This window comes from Setaria italica, unplaced genomic scaffold, assembly GCF_000263155.2.
Source record: "Setaria italica strain Yugu1 unplaced genomic scaffold, Setaria_italica_v2.0 scaffold_29, whole genome shotgun sequence".
Classification (NCBI taxonomy): Eukaryota; Viridiplantae; Streptophyta; class Magnoliopsida; order Poales; family Poaceae; genus Setaria; species Setaria italica.
Window position 1 is genome coordinate 15,189 of NW_014576750.1, and position 11,853 is coordinate 27,041.

The following is an 11,853-nucleotide window of genomic DNA, read 5'->3' on the forward strand; positions in this document are numbered from 1 at the left end:
TGGTTATCATCACATTTTGTATCATATAACATCATGCCCGGACTACTACATATAAATAAATGCAGAGCAAGATATATTAACTAATAGATGTATCATTGAGGCAGATGGCCAGGACTAATTTTAGTTGCACTAACATGGCACTCACTCCCAAAGAAAACTTGACTGTAGAGTCAGAGGAATGATATCGGAGTGCATTTGATGTAACAACTCTCAGATATCTATGGTACTGAATGATTGTATACCCTGGTCAACAAATGGATTTCATGCAACAACTCTTAGATATCTGGGTACTGCGTGACTGTATACCCTGGTAAACAAATGGATTTGCATTCCCTGAGCACCTCTATACGCATAGTCCAATCTCAGATGTGAAAACTTCAACTCAATTAACAAAGATTATCCGTTAATCAAGCTCTCAAATGCATATGGCGCTCGATCCGCTGTGAAACATACATTGTTTATATATGAAGTAAAATCCCCCTACCGAAAAGAACTTGGAGGAGATCGCACAATCCCCCATCTCCACCTCCGCCCATGCGCTCACCAACACCTGTCTGCACGGCCCAGTCGGCAACAAGCCAACAACAGATTGTGCAGAGTCGCCTCCGACTCGAGGGAGCAAACGCACAGGAAATGGATCTTGCAATCCCCCAATCCCAAGAACCAAACCCTAGAGGGAAGGATGCGGTGGAGGAAAGGGGAAGGAGGTGGCCTTTTACCGGAGAGAAGGCCGCGCAGACCGTGGACGTCGGACAGCGAGCCTTCACCGTCGCCGTTGCCGTCGCGGTGGTGGCCGTGCCTCGCCGTCTCCTCCTGCACCCCCAGCTGCGCGGAGCCGCGGACACCCTCGCCCTTCGCAGACCGTGGACGTCGGAGAGCGAGCCTTCACCGTCGCCGTTGCCGTCGCGGTGGTGGCCGTGCCTTGGATTCTTTAGATGCTTTCTCTTCATTTTGATAGTTGTGTTTGGGTCTTAGCTCTTCATGTGTGCTTAATTTCAAATAATGTACATTACCTATGCAGTGTGCAGTTTCTAAGTTGTTGCGTTATACATCTTCAGGTTCTGCTGGGACTGCTGGTTCATGGAGATGGATATGAAGACTTCTGTGATGTTGGATGCTACCTGCTGGAACTATTGTTTTTAATCTTTTTAAAGACTTGCGCTCCAGGGAGGCTAGGAGATTAAACCATAACCGCCGAGCAAAAACACAAGTAGTGAGGATATGTTGCACTGTTTTCTTAAGCAAACAAAAAGTTATAACTTTTTTATTCATGCATATCATGCCTAAAATGTTTGCAAAGAATGTTGGAGGTCAGATATCTGAAAGAATCAAGCTGAAAGTGCCAGATGGTGAAACATTTGACATTGAGGTGGCCAAGAAGCATAATGAGTTACTGCTTCAATCTGGATGGGCAGTATTTCCCAGTGCTTATGAACTGGAGCAAGGTGATTCTAGGTATCTGATAAACGGAAGTTCATACAGAAAACTACTGAGTTCAATAAGAAAAAAAACAATAGTGGCATGGAGAAGCATCTTCTCCTAGTGGCGTTGTTCTTACATCAAACACATACATGAATAATGTTCTTGCTCAGGGGCTACTATAAGTGATATGCATAGGTGGCTCAATAAGTGATTGTCCGCCACTTATTTTTTCATCTTCTTTGTCATCTGCTCGAGCGCCTTAAGCTTCTTGCTGGGGGAGTTTACATGCTGACTGAAGAGCAGATAGAGAAGAGATTTCCTGTAGCTTTCTGACCAGGTCTGTAAATAAAATAATAAAGAGATTATGAAAAATAATCCATTGATCAGTAGCAATAATCCATTGATCAGCAGGTTAAAAAAAAGGTGATACACTAACCTCTATGTCTTCCAGACTGAACTGTTTTCCATTGTACTTCTCCATAAAATACATGGCTAATAAGCCAGTATCACTTGAAGAGATTTTCTTCTCCAAAGGAACCACTGCAGATGACCAGTCCATAAAGCCAAATATTTTTCTACCATGGAAGTCTACTTCCTTCAAGAGTGGTTTACACAATTCAGTAGCAGCCATCGGTTCCTCATTTGAGCTGCAGATCAGGTAGTCTATCCTTTTACAGACACCATTAATGCAATAGACTAACCAGTTGCTACCTTTTTTGACAGGGAGGAATACCTGCAAATGGTATTTTTGCAGCAAGATAAAATACCACATGGGAATTTGAATTAATCTGCAAATGTCACAAAAAGTGATACAAAAGCACATGGGGATTCAAACTCTAAGGTTACGAGTCAGTAATTTTACCATTTTACAATACTGTGGAATGCTGGGCACCACCATTTGGGTCTTCACTGCATCCTTGAAGGCCTCGCTGCCAGTGTCGTCCAAGGTGGACTGCACTCATGGTAAAACAACTACATGAGTGCAAAGCAGAGCAAAATCATTATGCTACAGAGTAGAAAACTTACCATATCCATAGGACCAACAATTATCTTGTATCTATTAGGATTTTTGGCTTCGAAACAACCGATGATTTTAATTGTTTCTCTGAGCATCTCGATGGTGGCCGAGCCATCTCTCAAGAAGGTAACACCTTCCTTTATTGTCATCTTCAGTGAGGGAAATGAGATCAGATTGCTGCTGTCATTTTTTCCAATTTAGAAATGATATTAGTTACTATAGAAAGTACAGATTGACATGCTTACATAAAGAAACAAAATAAGTCTTCAAAGCATACCTTTCACTGTTAGGGTCAGCTTTTAAGAGAAGATTGCATAACTCCTGTGCAGCAGCTCCAGTGTCTGGGCGTTGTGACACAACTGGTGTTCCAACAGCCTTGTCAGTCCTTCTTCTTTTTCTTTTAGTGTGCGCTGCAGCGCCCTCTTCCTTCTCATTAGGCACCAATCTATTGCTCGAAGTGCCCTCTTCCTCAGCAGACTGCTTCTTAGCGCCCAAAGGGTCAGATTCTGTTGCACTTAAGCTTCCTGACACAGATGGGGAGGTTGTTGATCTTCCTGGTGGGGGTCTTGCTGAATACACATGTAGGGGTGAATCATCAAGGTTCAAGGTTGATGTGGAAGGATGGTCATTGGATTCGCGCTTGAGCTCATAAGCAAGCTGCTTACGGTAACATAAAATTTGCTCCTGCATTTAAAGGCACAAGTATATTTTGTAAAATGAAAACAAATCACACTGTTACTTAACAAGCATGTTACTAACCGTATCAATTTTATACATGTCACTGCGCCCATAGCGCTGAATGTATAAGAGGACATGAAACCCACAGTCATTTCTACAACAACAATGCAAAGCATGAGTAAACATGCAGCAAAGAACTCAATGTCTAAGTTATCTTTAAGGAAGGAAAAATTACATGTTTTTCTGTTTTTCCAACTTCAAGTCCCTCTCCTTAGGATAGCCAGTATGCAGGTTGAATTTGGTCATTAAATACAACTCCAGCTGTGATGCCTGCATAAATGCATTGATGCCATTACACGGCAGTAACAAGTAAATAAATAGTTAAAACTGTAATATATATATTATATAACTAGCAAGCTTTCATCTTTGCTATTTCCCTAAAAAGGAGTAAACATGAAGCTCAGGAATGAAGGAATAACATACCACTTTATAAGCAGGGACAAGATAAGTCTCTGAAGCAAAGGAGTCTAGGATTTGCACTTTGTGTTTATCAAAGTCCATTACAACCAATATCCAGTGCACTCTTTCTGCATTTACGGGCACAAATATCTAGGAAAAAAAAACTTGTCAAATTCAGGGTTTCAGGGACCTCCATTGACAGAATCAACTAAATCAAATAAAAATATAATAGAAAAGAGCAAAACCTGTTTAGCGTTGTTTACATTTTCTTCATTAAGCTCCTTGTCCAGGGATTTTGTACCGTTTTGATCCAGCAATTCTTTCTATAAAATTCATGAGATGGTGAATATGTATTATGTAAAAGTTACAAGTATGATAAGAGAAGTTGGAACTTACAGAAGCGTAATTAGTAAGAATGATCTTGTCCGGCCATTGTGAGCGCCAGATTTCACATTGCGCATCCATCACAAATGAGCTCATCCAGCCATCTGGCTTCAAGCTTTCTCTAAATGTAGTTTTGGTAACCATATGGTCACCTATCTGTACCATGATATGGCTACCATCGCTGTCATTGTCCACTTCTAAAACATTGGCTTTGTAAAATGGATCCCAAAGATCCAGCGGCCAAATTCTGAAAAGATGAAACATTGGGTTAGGAAAAATGGAATTGATTTGAAAACTATTGCAGCAATACCGCTTCATGTTTACCTCATTGTGAGTGCATCAAAAGCTTCCAGGGTGGATTCAATTGATTCCTGTTGTTCTTCTGGCAACATATGTTTCACATCATTAAGATGATCAGCCATATTCTTCATAATTATGTGAATATCCTCTTCATAGTCTGGGAAAGACCCATTTTGCCCCATTTTATCCTCTTCATCAGTGCCACATTCTTTCACCATTCCTTTAATTAGATCAAGAAGTGTTTTCAACGTTTTCTTGTTGTAACCAATGATAGATGGTTTTGTCTTTGGACAGTGAGATGGCACTACGGCCTCGAAGACAGCAATCTGTCACAGAGAAAAACTGTAAGTTCCATATTTACTCTACACAAAGGACAGAGAAAAACTGTAAGTTCCATATTTACTCTACACAAAGGAGGAGTTGAAGCTGCTTACCAGTAGAACAAGTGAACAACCAGAAAAATTCGTGTCCCTATGCTTGTTCACTATGCAATCTGACAAGTCATCGAATACCACCTTGCACCAATCAGTCTTGGCTACACATTCAAGGTCCCAAGCTAATGCAGCCTGCCTTTCATTCAGATGAAACCCACTTGCCGGAATCAACACCCGGTTCAGTAGGACCATCAAAAAGCACCTAACTTTGTCTTTTGAGTCAGGAACCTTCTTCATCAAATTGATCAAATTCTTGGCACCAATTAGCGAATTTTTAAAATTGGGCTTCGAAGGGACGTCCTTATTGAGGGTATCAGGATACTGCAAGAACAAATCAAGAACTTGTTTGTGTGCAGATTTTGGCAAAATCACTTCCTCTCCCTCAATTCCGCATGGAAGGCCTAATATTTCCTCAATCCTCTTAACTGTGACCACAATCCTTTGCTCATTGCTTATATGTGTCACAATTGTGCCATCTACCACTTCTGTTCTATTATATATAATTTCCACAATGTCACGCCTTTTCAAGCTATCCAGATCCAGCCCCATCATGTTATGAAACTTGAGGTCATCTTTCAAGATACGGGTTGCTTCATCACCCAAGAATCCTACTGCTTGGGCAACTGCCTTTAGAGAACATTTTACTTTTCTGTCTACTCCCATTGTGCTTTCTGATGAACACATAAACAGTTCATCAGAACAGTTATTAAGCAACAAGATACTAGACAAGGTATTTCATGCATGCATCAACTATTTCATGTCAAAATCTAATGGTCGAAGGTCGATTGACTGAAGGACAAAAGTGATGTGAAAACATTACAGCTGGTTGATGCCATAGTAAGTAACAGATGAAAGATGGTGTTAAAATTCAAGGAATTTGGACTAGCAAGTGTAGATGTTTGCGTAAAATAACTCAACAAGAATCATGTATTCTGTAATTTATAAGTGGTTTCAGATTCATGATGAAATGTACTTAAAGGGTACTTCTACTTCATTTTTATGGTTCCTTGGCATCATTCTTAATCGAAGTTACTTTTCCTTTTAACATTTTTATTAGTACATATATACATTAAGATGACATATATATTAAGATGACATGCATCAACTATTTCATGTCAAAATCTAATGGCTTTGGGCAAGGTAGGGTGTTGGTCGACTATTAGGAAGAAACTTACAGAGGGATCAGTTTCAACTTAGTACTTACTACACTGTACCCAAGATTCCAGGAAAAATACAAACAGGGTTACATACCCCAGGTAGTGTGCGCTTGTTGTGGTATGCAGTCACAGCCTTGTCAGCCTCCTCCCTTGATGGGCAGATCACAAAGCAGCAGCCTGCAAAGGTCCAATACAATTGAATCAAATCTCAATTAAGGAACAAAAAGGGTCCAACAAGAACTAAACAAAAGGAGCAGGAAACAAAAACCTAAAGTAAAAAATATTCCCTAAGCAGTGGCGTAGCTAGGATTGTAGGTTAGGATGGTCCACCATAAAATAATTTTTTAGAGCGCCTAAGTAGTATGTCATGTATACAAGCATCTTAAAAGGAACGAGTCTACTTTGCCTAATGGCATTTGCATGCATAATGTGGGCTCTGTACTTTTCTATCATATATATCCAAATTAAAAGGAAATGTTTCAAAAAGTTGCTATGCATTCCCATTGTTTTCTATAATTGGAGGACAAACATGGTCAGGAAGCTGGTGTCCAGTGTCCTTAACTCCTGCACGTTTTCAGTCAGCGCAATTATCCTTGAAGGATAGACCAGTCAGCACATTTTTTTGTTTTTGTTTTTTCTGACACTTCTTGAAACATGAGTGACTTATAGAACACAATGATACCTCTAAATTGTAATGCGCTCATTGCAGGAACAAGAATGTGGAGAAGGGGTGCGAATCTTGAAGGCGCCACAGCAAATTTTGTAGAAACAGAACAGTTGGTTGAGTATGAAGGTCTCACATCCTCATTTATACAGGTTGCTTTATGACATAATAAATGAAATTTCTTGGTGCTGGTTGCTGGATAATGTTCATAATACATGGATTTTTTAACCAATGCTATGTCATCATAATGCATGCAAAACGCCTATAACCATCTAAATGACCATAGCTATTTGAACTAATTAACAATGAAATATGATCACAAGCTTTCCTTAATCGTTACCCTAAGAACCTATTGGAAGACTCTGGACTACATAATCTAATTCTGCTAAACATAATGGGCAAGTAACAGCTCTAGGAGGGTGGGCTACTGTTACAGAACCCTTCTACTGTTCATGTGTCCTACAGTCTGTGTGTGCAGTACTGTGGGCCTTAATGGGCCAGCTGTTGGGCTTACCTGCTCCAGAACCATGACATGGGTATTATGGGTTTTACAAAGCAAAGCATTATTTACAACATGTTCACTAGTGGAACTTTGCAGTTTGTTTGGGAAGAATTTAGTTTACAGTTTTGCATTAATGCTATGGCATTCAACTCTTTGTTTGCTTGATTTCAGGCAAGACTAGTAAAATGATCATTGAAAGAAAAGGCAATATGTTTGGAATGCAAATACATTACATCTCCACTTTGTATATATTTCAACAAATTTACAAGAGAGTTGTGCCTTGTTTCAATTTACTATTCCAATGATTCACTACAATCTTTAAATTGAAGTTAACAGAAGTAAAACAGTAACACCTTCTATTTATGGCTTTTAATTTTTTAGGAGGGAAAGGAAAATAAAAAAGACCAGATAAGAAGGGAAGGCGGCAGGCACACACTGTACATCACTGATCCACGGATTTCTACTTGCATGCAGCAAAAAGGGGTAGTAACATTTGGCCCAAATTTCATATGCTACCAGCAAGCCACCAAAAGAAAGAGCCTAGAAAATATTTTGACTATATTTTGGAATTTTGATTGAGGCCTCATTTAAAGCTTTGAACAGGGCCTAAAAATCTGACGGCCCTAATCTAAACAAAGCTTAACGATAGCAATGGGAAATCGAGAAAGGGAAAGTAAACCCTAAACCCTAAAAATCTGACGGCCCTAATCTAAACAAAGCTTAACGATAGCAATGGGAAATCGAGAAAGGGAAAGTAAACCCTAAACCCTAAACAAAGCTTAACGATAGGGGTACTCACAAGAGAAGGCGGCGACCGGAGAGGTGGCCTTCGAGTAGGAGAGCTCGCCGGCGTCGGGGGAGAGGTGGCCTTCGAGTAGGAGAGCTCGGCGGCGTCGGGGGAGCGCACCGAGTTTAAAATCTAGGGTACCAATTCGCACTGGGCACCGATTCGCCACTCTCCACCACTAAAACAGTGCACCGATTCGCACTGGGCACCGATTCGCACTGGGCACCGAGTCGCACTGGGCCTGGCCCATGGGTGGCACATGGGCCAAAATCTTTCAGCCCATTCAGTGGCTGCCTTATCCAACTCCGGCGACCGCCCTGCCTCGCCGCCGAGGAGCGCCCGCCTCGCCTCCCGAAGCTGCCCAGGCCGCCGCCTGCGATCCTGCCCGGTGACGCTGGGCGCGACGGCGGGCCGCCGCCTCCAACCCCGGCGACCGCCCTGCCTCGCCGCCGAGGAGCCCCCGCCTCGCCTTCATGTCTCCTCGACCGCTGTGGCTCCGACTGACGATGCTCAAACCCTAGGCTCCGAAGCGGCGCTCTGCGAGGAAGACGAAAAGCACATATGGCCTTTAAACGGAGGTAGCAGAGATGCGAAAAGCACGAGGAGGAGAGGGTAGAGGTCAAACCCAAGCCGCCATGGCTCACCCTGCGAGAGGACATGGCTTACCTTGCGAGAGGATGGAGCGCACTGCGCGAGAGGTGGCGACGGGGAAAGAAAAAAAAACTACTACGCCGGTGTTGTTTTGTCCCCCCGTGTATCGACAGCGCAGCACCCAAGCCCACGAATGGTCCAGTTATGGAGGCTGCAGCCTTTGCAACCGCTAGTCGCATTCCTTGTAATAGAAATGAACATAGTAATACTCTATACATTTGAAAAGGGTACGATGGAGTGCCATGATGTTTAGAACATTTAACTGATGAAATTAAGGATAATAGGAAGCATCAGTATGCACTTTTATACGCAGTGCGTGTTGCACATGCATATTAACTAGTTTTATAAAAAAAACTATAGATTTTTAGATGAGATGGAATTTCTATGTTCGCGGAGGGGTCGTTCATTAAACACTACAAAGTACTACAAGTTCATTAGGCTTCAAACAACAACTCATAAGCCCTTCAATTCATCAAGTCCTTAAAAAGATTAAAAAAGGTTCACACACTGACAGTTCTCCATTGCCCTCCAACACTGCAGGTGCCTACAAAGATGACCCTCCAACACTGCAGGTGATACTCCAACACTACAGGTGCCTACAAAGATGAGACAGGACCAACAATGTTTCATCAACAGACATAGGACCAGCAATGTTTCACTAGAACCACAGGACCAGCAATGTTTCACCAGTTCACAGCATACCAGAATCCTTCAGCTCATACTCAATATAACCACGTGCATAACTTTCTTCTAAAGTCATGAATGACTGACGAATTTCTATATTTTGCCTCAAAAGAGTGAGAGCAGAATATAGCATGTGATTGTCATCTTTAAATAATCGCTGAGCTCTTGAAGTACAATCTTCCAAACTAAAGCCACTGCTTAAAAGCTTTGATGCGGCGTCTGGATGTCTCAGATACATAACCATATCAACACTCTCTGAACGTGCTCTTTTAGTGGAAGGTGCTTCCAGTTCTTCCGAAACAAGGGTAGCTCTTTTCCCAGAATTTAGTGGAGTCTCGGGGATCTGCTCATAGGCATGCATGATATTGCTGAACACAAAAAGCATAAGATCCTGATTGGGCATAGTTGTTAGTTTACCCTCCTGAAAAAAAAAGGTCAGTAGGGAAGGGCCCTAGGATTAAAATAAGTTTCGGACTATGATATGGATTTCACTGCTTACTTACATAGTAATCTATGACCATCTTCTCAAATTCCTGAATCCGTTGTTTTAGCATTGCCAGATCAATGCCTGGGAACATCGAATCTATAGCCGGAGTCTTCAATATACGTTCCAGCACCGCATCTTCTTGATACCATCTAGAGATTATTTGTTTTTGATGTATCCTCGCATATCCAAGAATCCTAAGGAGTTCGGCATCCTTAGAATCATCCATGTTCCTGGGATGGGGCTGCTGTCCAGAATCTGTCACCATTATAAGTGAGGTCATCAGTGTTTTAAAATTTCAGAAGCAAATCAACGTTGATATTGCCAATTCTTAGCACATGATACAACAATAAGTGGTGCTACCAGACTACTAGTGCACAACATCAAGTAGTAAGACTGTCACCATTATAAGTGAGGTCATCAGTGTTTTAAAATTTCAGAAGCAAATCAACGTTGATATTGCCAATTCTTAGCACATGATACAACCGGGTGAAGACCGAGACGTACCCAAGCGACACAGGATGGAAGAAGATCTGCAGGTTGAAGAGTGAGAACAGGGCGATTCCTCGTCCGGAGATGTGCGCGTATCGTCGGCCGGAGATCTGGGCGTCCCGTCGGCCGGAGACGAGCAAGAGGACTCGTTATCAATCTAAAAGGGAACAAACCAAGAATTGAAGCGAGCACACTCAGAAACTTAGCTGAAATGAGCACTGAAACTTAGCTGAAACGAGCATTGAAACTTAGTACTTAACTGAAATGAGCACTGAAACTTAGCTGAAACAAGCATTGAAACTTAGTACTTAACTGAAATGAACACTGAAACTTAACTGAAAGGAGCACTGAAAAGATAGCTATTCGATATTTTTATGTCTACAATTAACATTGTTTTGACTCACAACAAATTCAGAACTATGATGGAAAAAAGAACCATCCAACAAAAGTGATTTGGATCCACATATTTTATGGCTTATACAATGGTTTGTAAAATTGAGGATGCAGCAAATTCAGATTGAGGTAGCAAAATCAGCATTGTTATATGATTTTTTTGGAGGACAGGAGGTGTTGCCCATATGGAGTTTTATTGAAAGAACACAAGATGTCAGTGTCATGTATAGTTGTATTATAAACTGATCCTAGCCTTTCCTAATTTTTTTCTGTGATGTGCAGAATCTCTCTCAGATAGCTTCCATTAACTATGATCTTTCTGTCCTTATCAAGGTGAAAAGATTCTTGATTTTTTTTTTCATGTACCATTTTTTCATGCACTCACTCTGCCTCCATCTCCATCCGCAGGGCATCCTGATCAACGGGCTCAAGAATCAGATGGACTGCGTAAAACTACACCTACCACTTCCAAACCAAGGATCAGATCGGCTCCTTCTTCTACTTCCACCGTGCTCCACCGCGCCGCGGGGGGGTTCGGCGCGCTCAACGTCTACCAGCGCCCCGCCATCCCCGTGCCCTACCCGCCGCCGGCGGGCGACTTCACCCTCCTCGTCGGGGACTGGTTCGCCACCCCGTCCCCGCACGCCGACCTCAAGCAAACACTCGACACCACCGGCGTCAGCAACGGCGGCGGGACGTACACCCCGACCCAATGCAATGCAAATCTACCCGCCCAGCGGCAGCAGCAAATCTACTGTCCAGGAGCAGATCCGGCGAAGAAAACATACCTGTCCAGGAGCACGAACAGCGGCAGCAGCAAGCCGAAGCCGGGCACTGCGTCGCCGTTCAATGTGCATTTCCCTCCCCATTGAAATTAATCCGGTGGCCAGAGGGTAGGAGAGAGTATCGATTTGACCTGCATTGGAATCAGCAGCATGGCTGAGCAGAGGGCCTCGCCGGACTACGGGGAGAGGGGAGCGCAGAGCTACCTGCACGCTTTGCGTGTAGCAGACAGAGGAAAAGGAGAGGAAATGAGAGGCCTGGGAGGTCACGGGTGGTTGGGAAGGGGAGAGGGATTTAGGCCCCGTTCGGTAGAGCTTCGGCTTCTCATAAAACGGCTTCGGCTTCGGCTTCTTCGGTGGAGTGGCTTTTTTAGTGAAGCTGAAGCCGTTTTGCAAAACGTTCGGTAAAACGGCTTCGCAATGGCAATATATGTAATTTTAGATCACTTAATGCTTGAAGAGAGAGGAGAAGCCGGTGAAGCCACTTTTTTCGGCTTCTCCTCTCTAGTGTAAGCCGTTTTGCGGCTTCTCCACGGCTTTGGTGGTGAAGCCGTTTTGAAAT

General features: G+C 42.8%; 3 protein-coding genes across 5 annotated transcripts in view; all 3 read right to left on the minus strand.

Moving 5' to 3' along the window:
* The window catches only part of LOC101776772, a 2,403-nt gene extending 1,529 nt beyond the window's left edge, over window positions 1–874 (minus strand). Inside the window, exon 1 of the mRNA XM_004987303.3 lies at window positions 720–874. The gene's annotated coding sequence lies outside the window, so the exon portion shown is untranslated. The remainder of the gene's footprint in view (window positions 1–719) is intronic.
* Window positions 875–1,323: 449 nt separating this feature from the next.
* LOC101775554 lies at window positions 1,324–8,625 on the minus strand. Of its 3 annotated transcripts, none has more exons than XM_004987300.3 (15): window positions 8,472–8,625; window positions 7,818–8,342; window positions 5,947–6,029; window positions 4,696–5,366; window positions 4,286–4,587; window positions 3,974–4,208; window positions 3,823–3,900; window positions 3,602–3,727; window positions 3,354–3,448; window positions 3,200–3,272; window positions 2,718–3,124; window positions 2,449–2,620; window positions 2,285–2,374; window positions 1,859–2,155; window positions 1,324–1,761 (listed from the first exon to the last, which is right to left on the minus strand). In XM_004987300.3, the coding sequence occupies exons 4-15, from the start codon at window positions 5,356–5,358 to the stop codon at window positions 1,645–1,647; spliced, it is 2,655 nt and encodes an 884-aa protein (XP_004987357.1). In that variant the 5' UTR covers window positions 5,359–5,366; window positions 5,947–6,029; window positions 7,818–8,342; window positions 8,472–8,625; the 3' UTR covers window positions 1,324–1,644. The 3 variants fall into 3 exon arrangements, with proteins under 3 accessions (XP_004987357.1, XP_022679384.1, XP_014660095.1); XM_022823649.1 differs by having other exon boundaries at window positions 2,449–2,617; window positions 8,472–8,622; XM_014804609.2 differs by lacking the exon at window positions 8,472–8,625 and adding an exon at window positions 8,431–8,446.
* A 261-nt stretch (window positions 8,626–8,886) lies between these two features.
* LOC101774885 lies at window positions 8,887–11,540 on the minus strand. Its single transcript, XM_004987298.3, has 5 exons — window positions 11,499–11,540; window positions 11,298–11,425; window positions 10,132–10,273; window positions 9,644–9,882; window positions 8,887–9,561 (listed from the first exon to the last, which is right to left on the minus strand). Exons 2-5 carry the CDS (start codon window positions 11,376–11,378, stop codon window positions 9,148–9,150), a joined length of 876 nt encoding a protein of 291 aa, XP_004987355.1. The 5' UTR covers window positions 11,379–11,425; window positions 11,499–11,540; the 3' UTR covers window positions 8,887–9,147.
* Window positions 11,541–11,853: the final 313 nt, after the last annotated feature.

Excerpts from the sequence above, each read along its gene's own strand:
- LOC101774885 (XM_004987298.3), bottom strand. The coding sequence starts at position 11,378 with ATGGGGAGGGAAATGCACATTGAACGGCGACGCAGTGCCCGGCTTCGG. Across the intron at positions 10,274-11,297 it reads CTGTTCGTGCTCCTGGACAG|ATTGATAACGAGTCCTCTTG; the intron begins GTATGTTTTCTT and ends GTTCCCTTTTAG. Across the intron at positions 9,883-10,131 it reads TTCCATCCTGTGTCGCTTGG|ATTCTGGACAGCAGCCCCAT; the intron begins GTACGTCTCGGT and ends TAATGGTGACAG.
- LOC101775554 (XM_004987300.3), bottom strand. The coding sequence starts at position 5,358 with ATGGGAGTAGACAGAAAAGTAAAATGTTCTCTAAAGGCAGTTGCCCAA. Across the intron at positions 4,588-4,695 it reads GTTGTTCACTTGTTCTACTG|ATTGCTGTCTTCGAGGCCGT; the intron begins GTAAGCAGCTTC and ends TCTCTGTGACAG. Across the intron at positions 2,621-2,717 it reads GCTGACCCTAACAGTGAAAG|CAGCAATCTGATCTCATTTC; the intron begins GTATGCTTTGAA and ends AAAAAATGACAG.